The sequence below is a fragment of the Curcuma longa genome, chromosome 20 (genome assembly GCF_044706935.1).
Source record: "Curcuma longa cultivar G26 ecotype Majalengka, Jawa Barat chromosome 20, ITB_CL_G26_1.1, whole genome shotgun sequence".
In the NCBI taxonomy this organism is placed as follows: Eukaryota; Viridiplantae; Streptophyta; class Magnoliopsida; order Zingiberales; family Zingiberaceae; genus Curcuma; species Curcuma longa.
Genome location: NC_133880.1, coordinates 3,195,431 through 3,208,824, shown reverse-complemented (window position 1 = coordinate 3,208,824; position 13,394 = coordinate 3,195,431). Strand labels below are relative to the sequence as shown.

The window sequence follows — 13,394 nt, the reverse complement described above, 5'->3', positions numbered from 1 at the left end:
TGTAGATCAACACCGTGCTAGTCTTTTAAAATAAATACTGGTTCTTCTCTTCTCTTTTAACCAACTCAGCTATGTCTCGATATTGATTCTTCTCATACATTATAGTGCTAGTCTTTGAAGATCAAGATCATTGTAGTGTTAATCTTCGAAAATCAACTATAAAAATCAACATTATAGTGTTCTGAAAATTTAATTTTTTTTAGCACTATTGAGAGGATCTTAAAAAAGTAAAAGAGAGTTTATTTGGACATATTCACCTAATAAACTCACAGGAGTTGGAATCAGTCCGCTCGAATCTCTCTAGGTTTATCAATAAGTTTTGACTTGAATTAAATGATAGACGTAGAGCATTTGAATTTCTGAAATTTTATAATGAGATGGAAGTGTGAAATCTGTAAAAAATAGATATAATGAGAAATCATGATCTCATATCAATTAGTATAAGGTCTGAAAAAAATTATAAATAGTAATAAAAATGTTCAAAGCCTCTGAAAAAATATTAAACGATGTCTGATAGATCCAAAACCAATGTTATACTCGGTAACAAATATAGATCTCCAAAAAAATTTTGATTTATTGTAGACAGTGTCTCGTTCTGATACTCGAGTTAAAAGTTATGACGTATTGAAATTCGACTCATCCTACATTAATCCTACATTAATTATGTACAAGTGTCAATTGAAGTAAAGTCATAAACTTTGAAAACCTCTTGATCACTATTGTTAATAACTTCAAATTGATATATCTTGGCACATATAGACTCCGAGATACTTCAAAAATCTGTAGCACTTGAATTCCCATCATTGTTTAAAAGGTTTAAAAAATTTCAGACTCAACACCAATTGACATGGGCTTATAACTTCATGTAAAAGACTCAGGACTAGGATTTCTCATCATATCTACCTTTTACGCACTTCACATTTTTACCTTATTGCAATCCAAGTCTAGATCCATTAATTGGTTTCAATCAAAATTCATTGATGGACATAGAGTGCTTCGATTGAACTCATTATAACTCCCGTGGATTTATTAGGTGAACCTTAAATCATCTTTTATTGTTTTAAGGCCCTCCTAGTAGTTCTCAAAATAATTCAAAACTTTTATAACACTGTGGTGCTGATTTTCGAAAACCAGTACCATAGTTGTGCTAATTTTCAGAAGATTAGCACCACTATATGTTGATTTCAGAAATCAATATCACAATTTGTGCTAATTGGCACGCAAGTATAACTTCACCTACGTATCTTAAGACTAGGGTTTGACACAATATATACCTTCTACACACTAATCTTTCTCATCTTATTGCAAGCTTTCAAAAATCCAAGTCTTCTAGATTCATCAATAAGTTTTAGTCAAAATTTATTAATGGACTTAGAGAGTTCGAATCAAGCTCAATCCAACTCATATAGATTTCTGCAGTGCCAAAGTCCAAATGTGCCCTTCGTTATCATCATAAATGATTTTTAGTATTGCTCAAAAGATTTAAAAAATTTCAGACTTAGTGTCAATTAGAACATTCCTATAACTTCGTGTAGGAGACTTAGGATCCAAATTTCTCACCATATCTACCTTCTACATATTCCACACTTCCATCTTATTGTAAAATTTCAGAAATCCAAGTCGTCTAGGTCCATCAATGAGTTTTAGTCAAAATTCAATGATGGGCCTAGAAAGCTTCAATCGGACTTTTTCCAACTCCTGTGGGTTTATTAGGTAAACATAAGTCCAAATAAGTCCACTTTTACTGTTTTTAGGTCCTCCCAGCGATGCTTAAAATGATTTAAAACTTTTAGAACATTGTGGTACTGATTTTCGAAGACCAGCACCATAGTAGTGTTGATCTTCGAAAACCAACACCATAGTGTGTGAGAAGAATCACATTGTAGTGGTGGTTTTAGAAGACCAAACCAACACTACTATGGTGTTGGTTTTCAGAAATCAACATCATAGTTTGTGCTAGTTGACACATGATCATAACTTCGTCTATATGTCTTAGGATTAGAATTGGGCATCATACATACCTTTTACATACTAACATCTTTCATTTCATTGTAAGTTTTTAAAAATTTAAGTCTCGTAGGTCCATCAATAAGTTTTAATCAAAATTTATTGATAAACTTAAAGAGCTCTGATCAGTTTTATTCTAACTCATGTAGATTTTTACAGTGCTCAGGAATCCAAATGTGTCCTTCATTATCATTGTAAAGGATTCCTAACATTGCTCAAAATGTTTAGAAAATTTCAGACTTTATACCGCACGGGCCTATAACTTCATGTAAGAGATCAAGAGTAGGATTTTTCACCATATCTACCTTCTACACACTCCACACTTTCATCTCATTATAAAATTTTAAAAATCCAAGTCATCTAGGTCCATCAATGAGTTTTGGTCAAAATTCATTGATAGACTTAGAGAGCTGTGATCAGTCTCCGTCCAAATAATTTAAAACTTTTAAAACACCGTGATGCTAATTTTCGAAGACCAACACTACAATGATGTTGATATTGAGAAAATCAGCACCATAGCGTGTGAGAAGAACCAACATTGTGATGCTAATTTTAGAAGACTAACACTATTATGGTATAAAATACATTCTTGTTATTAATTTTATTTTTATTTTTTATTCTTTTATAATAAGATATTAAAAATAGAAAAATATTTATAATTGTTTATTAACCTTCTTTTATAATTTTTAAATTTTATTAAATTTTTAAAATTAAAATTAAATAAATTTAGATGATTATTTATTAAAGTTTAAATTAACATTTAATTTAATTTAAGAGAAGAAATCAAATACATAGGCCTATTTAGCTATTTTTGAAATTACTGAGCGCTTTAATTAAGAAATGAAATGGATTTGAAAACTTTGAAAAATAAAAAAAATTGAAAAGAAATTAAAATTAAAAAAAATCAATTTTCTGTTTTTTTTTAACAGAAAATTGTTGAGATCATGCTCATCGTACCAGGTCCAGGCGTTCTATGATTCGGCGTCTTCTTCGCTTGCCGAGAGGTCGCTCGCGGTCGTCTCCAATGCCCATGCTCTGTTTAGGTTCCTCCCCGCCAAATTCCTCGCCATTCCCTCTCCTCCTCTCTCCTCTGGCTTCCCACGGAAGAGAACCGATCGATCTCGACGCGTTTGCACAATGTACCACCGGATGCCATTTTGCGCGGGAGCCACTGTTGCGAGACGGCTTAGCATGTAAGCCTCCGAGAATCTCTTCTTTTTTTTGTCCTTCGGAAGATGCTCGTTGGGATTCGATTCCCCTGTAGTTTTCCCTTTCTTCGGTGAGTGCAAGTCTCCTCCTTGCAGCTGGTTCCGGTCCGAGTAGGGTTGGAGGCTTTACGGCAACATTCTCGCCTTTAGCACTGAATTTTGGGAGATTCTTGTGGTGCTGTTTTATTTTTTAAAAAATATATATATTTTGAGGTTGGATTCTGTTTGATCTTAAGATTTGAAACTTGATTTTATTGAAGAATATAAGGATCCCGCCATACACATTGATGATTAATATATGCAATAGTATGGAATCCTTGACCTTCTTTTGTATCTCTTTTGAAGAGAATATGAAGTGAGTTCACATTGAGGAGTTTTTATCCTCTGGTTTTGCTTGAATTCCAGTTCCTGCAAAGAATTAAGGACGATTCACAGGGCTGGGAAGTAGTTCTTTCATGGTGCGGAGCTTCATGCTGTTGGAAAGTGAATGGAGACTCCTCCTGATGTCTATCCCTTGACTGGATTACAGATTGGGTAAGCTCACTTCTTCTATTTATTCTTTGAGTTCTTTTGTTTTTGTAATTATTTCTTTATAGGAGATACCTTGCAAAAATTTTCTGGATAGAACCAAGAAATTAAGACTGAAAAGATAATATCTAAAAATAATGAGTGAAGTATATGAAGAAAAGGTAATCCTTCCTTGGACTGCTGTTCTTTCAAGTGCATGATAAATCCCATGAAGTTCTTCCTAAATCTTCATGATAAGTATTCACTCCATCTTGGTGGATTGTGTGCATAAATAAAGCACTAATGTGTAACTTTTTCTTCAGGGACATACAATCCTATGTTTCTCAGGCATTTCTATATGTTGCTTCAAGAAAAAGGCTCTTTGTTATGGTAGATAACCGACCTTGGTCGGTGAACAAGCAATCCAAGTCAACAAGGATATGGCAATTAATGGTCACCAAGGTCTGATTAGTTTTTCATTTATTTGTGACCATTCCTCCCCTTTTCATGACTTATCTTGCGTGTTTTGCTACTTAACATTCAGTATAGGATGTCTCCATTTATGAACACCAGAGCTGCGCAAAAAATTCTAGATTCAGGATTCAAGGATGATAGAAATGATGATTATGAATCTTACTTTGGTAAACTAAAGAAGGGAAAAAGATGGCTCCGTTTAGTGGATTCATCTAAATTGCAAGAGAAGTACCTTCATGCAGTCATGAGCTTGAATCAATCTCTGCATGGGTTTATAGTATTTGAAGTGGCATGGAAAGATGTTCATGGTATTAATTACCTAAATGAACTTCAGGTACTACCCATCGAATATCTGCCATCTCTTTTCCTTGCTTTTTAATTGGACATTCTTGTATGTTCAGTGGATTAACATTTTGTTTTCAGACTGACACATATTTAGCTCTAGAAGTCAGAACCATGAAGAAGTGGGAATTTTTTGATCCTGAGCACGCCTCAAGTTGTATAACTTTGTGGTTCTCTGAGTGCATATCAGAAACGCAGCCACTAAAGGACTTTCTAAAGAAGTTGTCTGATTTCCAGTTCTCTGAGTGCATATCAGAAACTCAGCCACTAAAGGACTTTCTAAAGAAGTTGTCTGATTTTGATCAGCAAAGTTCTAGCTGCCAATCTCCCACTAATCAGGAAGTATCTTCTCTAGATGTTCCATTTGAAGACAATTTCTCAGATGTACAAGAGGTTCCCTTTGCAGTAGGAGATTTGAGTAATGGAGAACTATGTAATAAGGAGAATTCTGACGAAAAGAAGCCACTGGTGAGAATGGGCAAAGAGGATGATGCTTCTATCTCACCTGCTCACTATTCCGACACGTTAATACTTTTTCGGTTCAATGACAGTTTATTACCATTCAAGTTGAATCAAATCATCATGTCTGATATCAGGCTTCTAACTTTGCTTGAGTCTGGTCTTCCTTCCTGGGTTATATTTTTCCAGTCTTACCCTCTGTTCTGTTACATTTATCGGCCATGGATGCGGCTTCTGGTGAGAACAGTTCATATACTGATATCCCTAGTTACAGTCCTTGTTGGATTCTATGATTTGTACAAAAATGTTCCTCTTCTTAAGGCCACAGCAGCTCGCCTTTGTGGCCCATTCTTCGATTGGATAGAAACATGGGATATGGTTACTAGGATAAGGTACCTTGGAACAATGTTTTTCCTCCAAAACATTCAAAGGAGCTTGAATTGGCTGCTTCTTATGGCTCGTACAACCAAAGCATTAGTAGCTGTGATATCAAAACCATTACTTTGTCCTCTTGGAGAAGTCATAGAGTTCATCTCTCCATTATTGAATATCTTTGTCGAGATCAGTGAGTTCTTTTATTCAACAGTATGGTCCGTGGTGAGCTTGATCTGCACCATGGCCACTGTCTTTGCTGAGGTTTTCTTGCGACCATTTGAGCTTGTATATATTTATCTCCACACAATTGGTACCTTTCTGACACAGTTTTTGTTTCTACTATTAAAATCTTGGTATTAATCTTTCTTTCTTTTGCAATGCAGCAACTTTGCTTCTTCCAATCTTTGGTTGCATCTGGGAAATATTTCTTTTTCCTGTTCGTTGTGCTGTTACTTTTGCAACTTGCGTCCTATCTTTAGTAACAAAAATGTATTATTTACTCAAAGATATTTGGGAGACCATCAGCAGTACTTTCGAGTTTTCATTTCTATCAGAGACAGAACAAAGTTCATTTGATAGTTCAGCATTGAAAGACCTTTGGAATGATCTCTTCTCTCAGGTCTGCAGACTATTGTTTACACTGTTCTACTCATCTAGTTAAGGACTTCATTCCAATTGATGACAAAGTTTCTTATCAGGTTTTTCGAGCAATTCGGAGCATCATAAATGGTTTCGCTGCTTTTTTCATTTCGTGCAATCGTCATCGCTTGAGGTACAAACAAATTATCATCTTGCTATTATAGAAAAGCCAAGTCCACAATAGAGTTACAAATGTTGATTTTGTTGGGAGGATCACAAGGTTGGAGACCTCTAGCTCCATTTGCTAGATTTCACTACCTCAAACTACACACACATACAAAGATTGATTTCCTTTAGAATGTCCAATAATCTCCACTATCCTCCTGATAAAATGAGCAGCAAAAGCTAATGTCCAACAAGAGTTGATATTTAGAGAATTCATCTGAATGTATGAACCCTGAACTATCCTAAACATACATTAACTGGTTCCATGCAGCTTATACAACCACATATGTGCACTCCCCCAGCACTTGGCTCATTCAGTCAGCTTAACCTGGCATCGTCATCGTCTGTGTCATCGTCGCCGCGAAGCACATGAACCAAAGCATAGGAACAAGGTAAACTTATCATGTCACTGCAAAACTTGATTGCTGAGTTTGTTGTACTTTCTTTATCAAACTGTGCAACTTTGCCTGAGTTAATGACTGTTCTTGTTTATCTCAGGAACCTTTTCATGAATGCGATTACTGCAAGTAGAGAGATCCTTGATTTTCAAGTTAGTCGACTCTATCAGAGCATGTACTGTACTCTTTCTAATGTTCAGAATGTGTTTATAAACTGTGAATGTTTAACTGCTTATTTGTAACTGATTTCACCTTGCAGAAAGGAAACTGTAAAATTTATTTATTTATTGTTTTTTTAATCGAACTGTAAATAACCTACTTAGGTGATATTGTTCCTCTGTTTGGCTGAGTTTTTTTTTAAAAAATAAATAAATATATATATATATATATATATATATATATTTTTTTTTTTACTTACCCACGTGGGTTGCCACGCCGTCACAGTCAAAAGCGGCACGTTCCGAAACCAGACTACTGCCACTTGTCCCACAATCTCAGTACCCTCAATCGTCGACCTGCTACGTTAGTGGGCTCTTGTCGAGAGGCCCCACAATCCAATCTCTGGGTCGGTAATGCGGGTAACTTGGCTTGAGTATTCTTAAACTCATCGATTATGCCACTCGACCCACTCCTCCCATAACGGCTCACTTATCGAATCGGTTCCTCTGGGACAACCCGGATCCGATATCGAATCGACACGGCCAGCTCACCGCAACGAACGCAACTCCCGACGGAGCGACTTCTCTCATCCGGATCCGCTAACGACCGCCATCTCAATGCCCTTCGATTAATAATTATTTACTACATTGCCATCGACCTTTATACCTCGTTGAGTTTGAGAGAGTGGCATAATTGTTAATTAAGCGAAGAGGATGCCCATAATTGATCCTAAAGATAAACTGGTTCTACTTATTTTTTTCCTTCCATTTTGAATGCATTTCTCTTGTTCAGTCGAATCCATCGCCATCGCAGAGACAGTGCAGTGATTCACGATCGGATTCGAGTTGTTTTCGGGCGTAAATGCCTGAAATCTGAAGAAGATGGAGTTCGACGATGACAATGGCACCAATAACAAGTAGGTTTCTTCAATCTGTGCTTTGGTTAAACTGTTTGTTTTTTTTTTTCGATTAATTTGTTGGTGTACCGTTGATGTTACTCCGAGTGCACAAGGATGGTGTTGCGATACCCGATCTGTAGCATTGGCGATTTCTTAGTTCAGATCTGTTCATGTTTCTTAGTTCCCCCAATTTTTTTTTCTTTTACCTTGGGCTCGATCATTCTGCAAGTTCTTACCTTCTTGTTACTGGTTAATCTATTTCCATTTGTCGTGTAGTTGATTTTGTTTAATCTCTTCTTTCTGACGTCTGGTTGCTGTGGACTTAGCGGTTCTTCTGTTTGATCTACTGAATTCACCGTAAATATTCCCATTGATAATATTGATTTCCTTCCCTTAAAGTCTTCATGAACTTCATCCTGTAGTTGCAGTTCGATGTGGGAGTGGCAAGGAGACGAGTACGGTCTGCAGATCGACACTAGCAACGGTTTGTTCCTTATTTAATTTTTGAAATAAAACACCTGTTTGGCTTCGTCTCATGATCAATGGATTCCAGAGTTGTCTCACTTGTTCTGGGACAAATTAAGTCAAAGCGAAGATGATTTGTTGTACATGCTGAATGAGCACACCCCGATCAAAGATTGCGCAGATTTCGGACATTCATCACTCTCCGATCTTGTTGGTGGTACGAAACCTTCTCCATGTTGCTTCTTGATTTGTTGCTTTGGTGTTGAACTTTCAATCCAATGGGAAATTTGTATTCAGGCGATGCTACCAAGACGTTGGAGGGCAGTAGAGACTCCATGCAACCCAAAAGAAGGCGCATGCTGCAGTTCACTTCTGATGCTGGTGAATCTCCAAGTGAACAAATGGCCTCGGCATTACTGAAAGCGAAGGTCAGATGATTTTTGAGTCACAGATTTTTGTTTGTGGATTCAATTCATCATGACTGAATCTTATGGACTTGTAGGTGTCAGTAATGGAAGATGAGGTTGCAGAAAGTTTAGAGCATACAGCCCAGTGGACTTCAGCCTTCTCTGGTTTGTCTTCCTTTATCATTATGAAATGATTTAGTAACCTAGAGGTTGATTCTGAACTTATTGCCTTCTTCAGAAGATAGTTCTGGGTTGAACTTTGAAGGTCTGGATCAACCATCAGATGGGTGGCTAGTAGATTGCTTGAATGACAGTGAGATTAAGTGCAGCCCTGATGAGATGTGTGGAGTTTGGAATTTTATGCTTTTGATCTCTCTCTCTCTCTCTCTTATAAAATGCTCATCTTAAAATCATAACATGGCTTCTTGCAGGAACACTGTTGTGGCCTTCAATCAACAAGCTGATATTTCTGGTCTGTTTATGGCAATTACAAGATCTATAGACATGAACTTGTGTGTCAATTAAGGTTTAATCTATGGACTCATAGCTTTTCATCTGTCTATAGAGTATTATCAAGATTTGCCTGCAATGGATCCTGATCCTACTCCTGCTCCAGTTAATCTGGAAGTTTTTAAGGGCACACATGGTGATTGATCCAACTCTCCATTATTATCCTTCTATGCTGATCAGTTCACTATTGGTATTAGAATTTTCTCATTGTCTTCTCATATTTCAGGAAAGAAGTCTTGTATCAGAAGTCCGCGAAAGCTGACCACTTCAGTTGCTTATCCCTTTGCTCTTATCAAGCCTTGTGGAGTTCATGGGGATCTGACTTTGAGCGACATAAATAGGCGAATTCACGCTCCGCCACCCTCAAAGTCGAAGCACACGAAGAACAACGATCCTTTTGATCTGTACCCGACGTCGGCTTTTTCCGGGAAACCGGTGGTTGTGAAAACAAAAATCTGCACTGAAGGCGGGCAAGGTAGTATCACAATCATGAGGACCAAAGGGTAGTAGTTCTGGGTATGTCATGGATCTGACTTCCGTTTCGATCGATGTTGGATTGCAGCGTAAGCTCCGGCCAGGCTTTGTAGAAAATTTTGCTCCTCTAAGTCTCATCTAGGTGCTGCATTTGTCACCTGGAAGGAGTTACTGGACTTGTTGTCTTTGGGGGCTTATGCTTCACTCCTTCAGTTGATAATTAGTGCTGGCCCTACTCTTCTCTTTTGCTGTGTTAATGGTTCATTTCTAGGACATAAACAAGTCAGGTCACTAGTATGCTATTCGAATTTCGATTTTAAAAAAAATATTTGAGTTCATTTGGTTAAGTTAACCAATCGAGTTCAAATTTGATTTCAAATTCAAAAATATTATTGAATCAAATTTAAATTTATCTAGGATTTTGCTCTGCTGCGCGACAACCCCATTCGTGCCCGTGCGCAACGCCGAATCCGTCGTTGATCAAGCGATCGCCCACGAGATCTCACCATCCAAATCTGAGAATGCACAATACTCGCGCCCTGACCCCCGCCGCTGTTGTCCGCCCTCGCCTCGCCATCCGACCACCCGGCCGCGATCGATGCGTCGCTCGCCGGTGCATCGGTCGACGTCAGATTCCGATCGGATTGTGGCCGAAATTCGATCGAATTCGGCCGAAAATCACTGAATCCGGCACACAGCCACTGGCGGCCGGTTTTCCAATCAAATCACGGTCGGAGACCGGCCGAGGAAGGACCGCCGACGGCCGACTTCCTTCCTCGGCCGGTCTCCGACCGCGATTTGGCTGGAAACCGATCGCGATTCGGCCGCCAGTGGTTGTGCGCCGGATTCGACGATTTTCGATCGAATTCGGCTGGATTCTAACGGATTCTAGCCACAATCCGGTCGGAATCCGACGCCGATGCCGGTTGGTGCGCCGATGAGTGGGCCATCGATCGGGATCGGTCCGGCGGTCTCCAGTGGCCGAACGGCGTGGCGACGACGGCGGGAGTGGCTGGGGGTCGGGGCTGTCGCGCACGGGTCACGTAAATCCCCATCGCGCAGCATAGAAACTCTCTCTCTCTCTCTCTCTCTCTCTCTCTCTCTCTCTATATATATATATATATATATAGATATAAATGGGAACAAACATAAACTAAAATTCAAATCTTATTCTTCAAAAAGATTAATAACAATAACAAGGTCAAGCTGGAGGCACATATGCTGCTCTTATGTGTATAACTCGGGTTTCAGAACTCCAACGTAAGGCAGGTTCCTGTAGAGCTCATTATAATCCATGCCGTAGCCCACCACGAAGCAATCAGGGCACTCGAATCCTCTATAGAACTTGCCCTCCCCGACGAGCTCGAGGCGGACTTCCCTTCTCGCAGGCTTATCGAGAAAAGTACAGACCGAGACAGAGACCGCACCTTTCGAACGCAAATGCGCGATGAGGGCGGAGAGGGTGTGCCCCGTGTCGACGATGTCCTCCACCACCAGCACGCGGCTCCCTTCCACGTCGAGCTTGAGGTCGCTCGAAATCCTCGGCGCGCCGTTGGACTCCGTGCCCGACCCGTACGACTCCACCCGCACGAAGTCGACGCGGAGCGGCAGGGAGATGCGCCTGACGATGTCGGCCAGGAACAGGAACGCGCCGGTGGCGACGCCCACGACGACGAGAGGCGGCGATGGCGGCGGAGGCGACGCGCCCTTGAAGTCGAGCGAGATCTGGGAAGCAAGCTCCGCGACGCGGCCGAGGATCTCGGCCTCCGTCCAGAGGACTCGCTCGATGTCGGGGTGCGACGGCGAAGCCATCGGCGGAGCAGATGAGAGTTAAAGGTGAACCAATATATACTGATCTCGAATTAGGGTTTCCACGTTACATACCATCTTCTGCACAAAAAAAATAAAATAAAATCTGTCACTTTAATGGTCCCACATGATCGACTTCATGACCATTTAATTACCGCAGGAGGATCACTTCTTTATTGAACACTTCTCTTCTTTGCGGTTGATAAATTGAATCGATGAACTTCGCTCCTGAACTTCGGAAATGAACTTATGAATTTCCATCTTAACCGAGCCCACTCCGAGCCACGCCAATGAATGAAATATGAATGCAAGCTTATTAAATTTCCTATTCGTTCTCTTCCTTCAGCTATCTCTATCTTCCCCTATGGTTTGCCGTCTCGACAATGGTTGCAATTGCTCTCTCGATTGTTTACGCTTCTTAGTCTAGGATGGAATGCCTACAAAGGGCAGAGGGAGAGTGGAGGAGCAATACGCTTCTTAGTCTAGGATGGAATGCCTATAAAGGACAGAGGGAGAGTGGAGGAGCAAACTTATCGCTGCATTCGTTCCTACTCAAGTGCTCAAGTGAGAAGTCCTTCTGCTACTTTCTTTGACTGGAATGGACCTAGGCTAGTGGTACCTATCGACTGGAATGGACCTAGGCTAGTGGCACCTATTATGTCCTCGGAATCAAAAGAATGAATAGGAAGGCGGCTTCCATTACTGAACCGAAGACTCGATGCCTAGCTGGATCTTCTTCTGCAAAAGGGGTAAGAAAAGAAGGTTAAGTAGCCGGACACGTCTGGGAAGTTAACCTCCGAGTTGGAGACTTTCCTGAACCATCACTCTAACCCGCCACTCGAGTGCAGAGCTTCAAAGTAGCAGAAGACCTCTGACGGATCGGACCTATCTGCCCGGAATAAGCATAGCAGGGAGTAGCATAGCCTCCAGAGCCGAGTCTAGCTATACCCATACTTCAAGGTTGTTCCAAGCCTTCCGATGCCAGGCCTATGCTTTCCCTTAGTTCGACTCCTCTTTCTGTCCCGCTCCCTCCAGTGAGGGCCTATGCTTCAACTTCCCTTAGTTCGACTCCTCTTTCTGTCCCGCGCTCCCTCCAGTGAGGGCCTATGCTTCAACTTCCCTCAGTTCGACTCGTCTTTCTGTCCCGCTCCCTCTCGTGCTTTCAGTCCGCCACGTCGCATAGCTCCTTCCTTAGTCAAGTCAAGTTAATGAAAGGAACAAGCTCAGCTAAGTAAAGGTGTAAAGGTGCACTACGAAGCTTGTGCATAAAGAAAGTCAAGGGTCGATAAAAAGATCTCGAGATGGGAGTGGAACAGCGAGACTAAACCCACCCTCCGCCCTAGCCAATCAAGACTGAAATGAAAGAATCAAGACTGAAAGTGGAGTTTCAAGACTGAATTATGAGCAGCAACTCTGACCCCACTACGCGGTAGGAATGAAGCTCGTGAACCAAGTCAACTCTCCTCCATGAAGCGAGTGAGACGACGTAGAGACCAGACCCCCTACTAAGCCCTCAGACCAGTAGGAGGGGTGGGTATAATATAAGAGCGCCAGCAGGAACAGCTATAAGGAACACTCGTTCCTCTAATCGGATATCTGATTCTCTGCTTCGTGGGCGTGGCAATCAATGGAGCCTTTCTACTCTACTCGTCCTCTGCGTCACGTTGCCCTAATCAAATCGTCTACGTCTCGCTCCAAAAGTGAAAGAATGTGGGCTCAGTTCTTGCTCAGTTCTATATAAAGTTCTTGCGTCTGGACTTGGGTGTGGCGCTCAACCTATACTATAGTTGCACCGCGTCCACAGGGTCAGGCTTCGCACCTCTTCTGCTGCTGCCAACTGCTTCTTGCTCTCGACTGAGAGACTTGATGCGGGGCTGACCTCGGTGCGAAGGTGCATTGGGTGTTCGGACGACTTTAATATACTTGGGCAGGTCTCTCTTCGAAACTCGGAGTCCTAGCTCGGGGCATACGCGCCATTACCATTCCTCACTTGCCCGGGGATCACGACTGCTGGGAACCGATGAAGGAGACCGAGACCCATGATGCAATGATAGGGCTGCTAAAGAGCGGAGACCCATTAAAGGTAAAGGAAGCGAAC

At 41.0% G+C, this 13,394-nt stretch overlaps 3 protein-coding genes across 4 annotated transcripts; 2 read left to right on the top strand and 1 right to left on the bottom strand.

Annotated features, from left to right (window-relative positions):
* Nucleotides 1-3,665: 3,665 nt before the first annotated feature.
* LOC141813570 (uncharacterized) lies at nucleotides 3,666-6,707 on the top strand. The gene is made up of 8 exons (XM_074701528.1): nucleotides 3,666-3,749; nucleotides 4,046-4,184; nucleotides 4,267-4,530; nucleotides 4,620-5,682; nucleotides 5,756-5,991; nucleotides 6,071-6,144; nucleotides 6,448-6,568; nucleotides 6,675-6,707. The coding sequence occupies exons 1-8, from the start codon at nucleotides 3,703-3,705 to the stop codon at nucleotides 6,705-6,707; spliced, it is 1,977 nt and encodes a 658-aa protein (XP_074557629.1). The 5' UTR covers nucleotides 3,666-3,702.
* An 829-nt stretch (nucleotides 6,708-7,536) lies between these two features.
* Nucleotides 7,537-9,731, top strand: LOC141813972 (protein XRI1-like). 2 transcript variants are annotated; one of them, XM_074701977.1, is made up of 9 exons: nucleotides 7,537-7,649; nucleotides 8,060-8,115; nucleotides 8,185-8,313; nucleotides 8,394-8,524; nucleotides 8,599-8,668; nucleotides 8,742-8,844; nucleotides 8,935-8,975; nucleotides 9,069-9,149; nucleotides 9,240-9,731. In XM_074701977.1, exons 1-9 carry the CDS (start codon nucleotides 7,615-7,617, stop codon nucleotides 9,518-9,520), a joined length of 927 nt encoding a protein of 308 aa, XP_074558078.1. In that variant the 5' UTR covers nucleotides 7,537-7,614; the 3' UTR covers nucleotides 9,521-9,731. The 2 variants fall into 2 exon arrangements, with proteins under 2 accessions (XP_074558078.1, XP_074558077.1); XM_074701976.1 differs by having other exon boundaries at nucleotides 8,054-8,115.
* Nucleotides 9,732-10,636: 905 nt separating this feature from the next.
* On the bottom strand, nucleotides 10,637-11,327 carry LOC141813451 (uncharacterized). Its single transcript, XM_074701418.1, has one exon. It carries the CDS (start codon nucleotides 11,297-11,299, stop codon nucleotides 10,715-10,717), a length of 585 nt encoding a protein of 194 aa, XP_074557519.1. The 5' UTR covers nucleotides 11,300-11,327; the 3' UTR covers nucleotides 10,637-10,714.
* Between the last annotated feature and the right edge of the window lie 2,067 nt (nucleotides 11,328-13,394).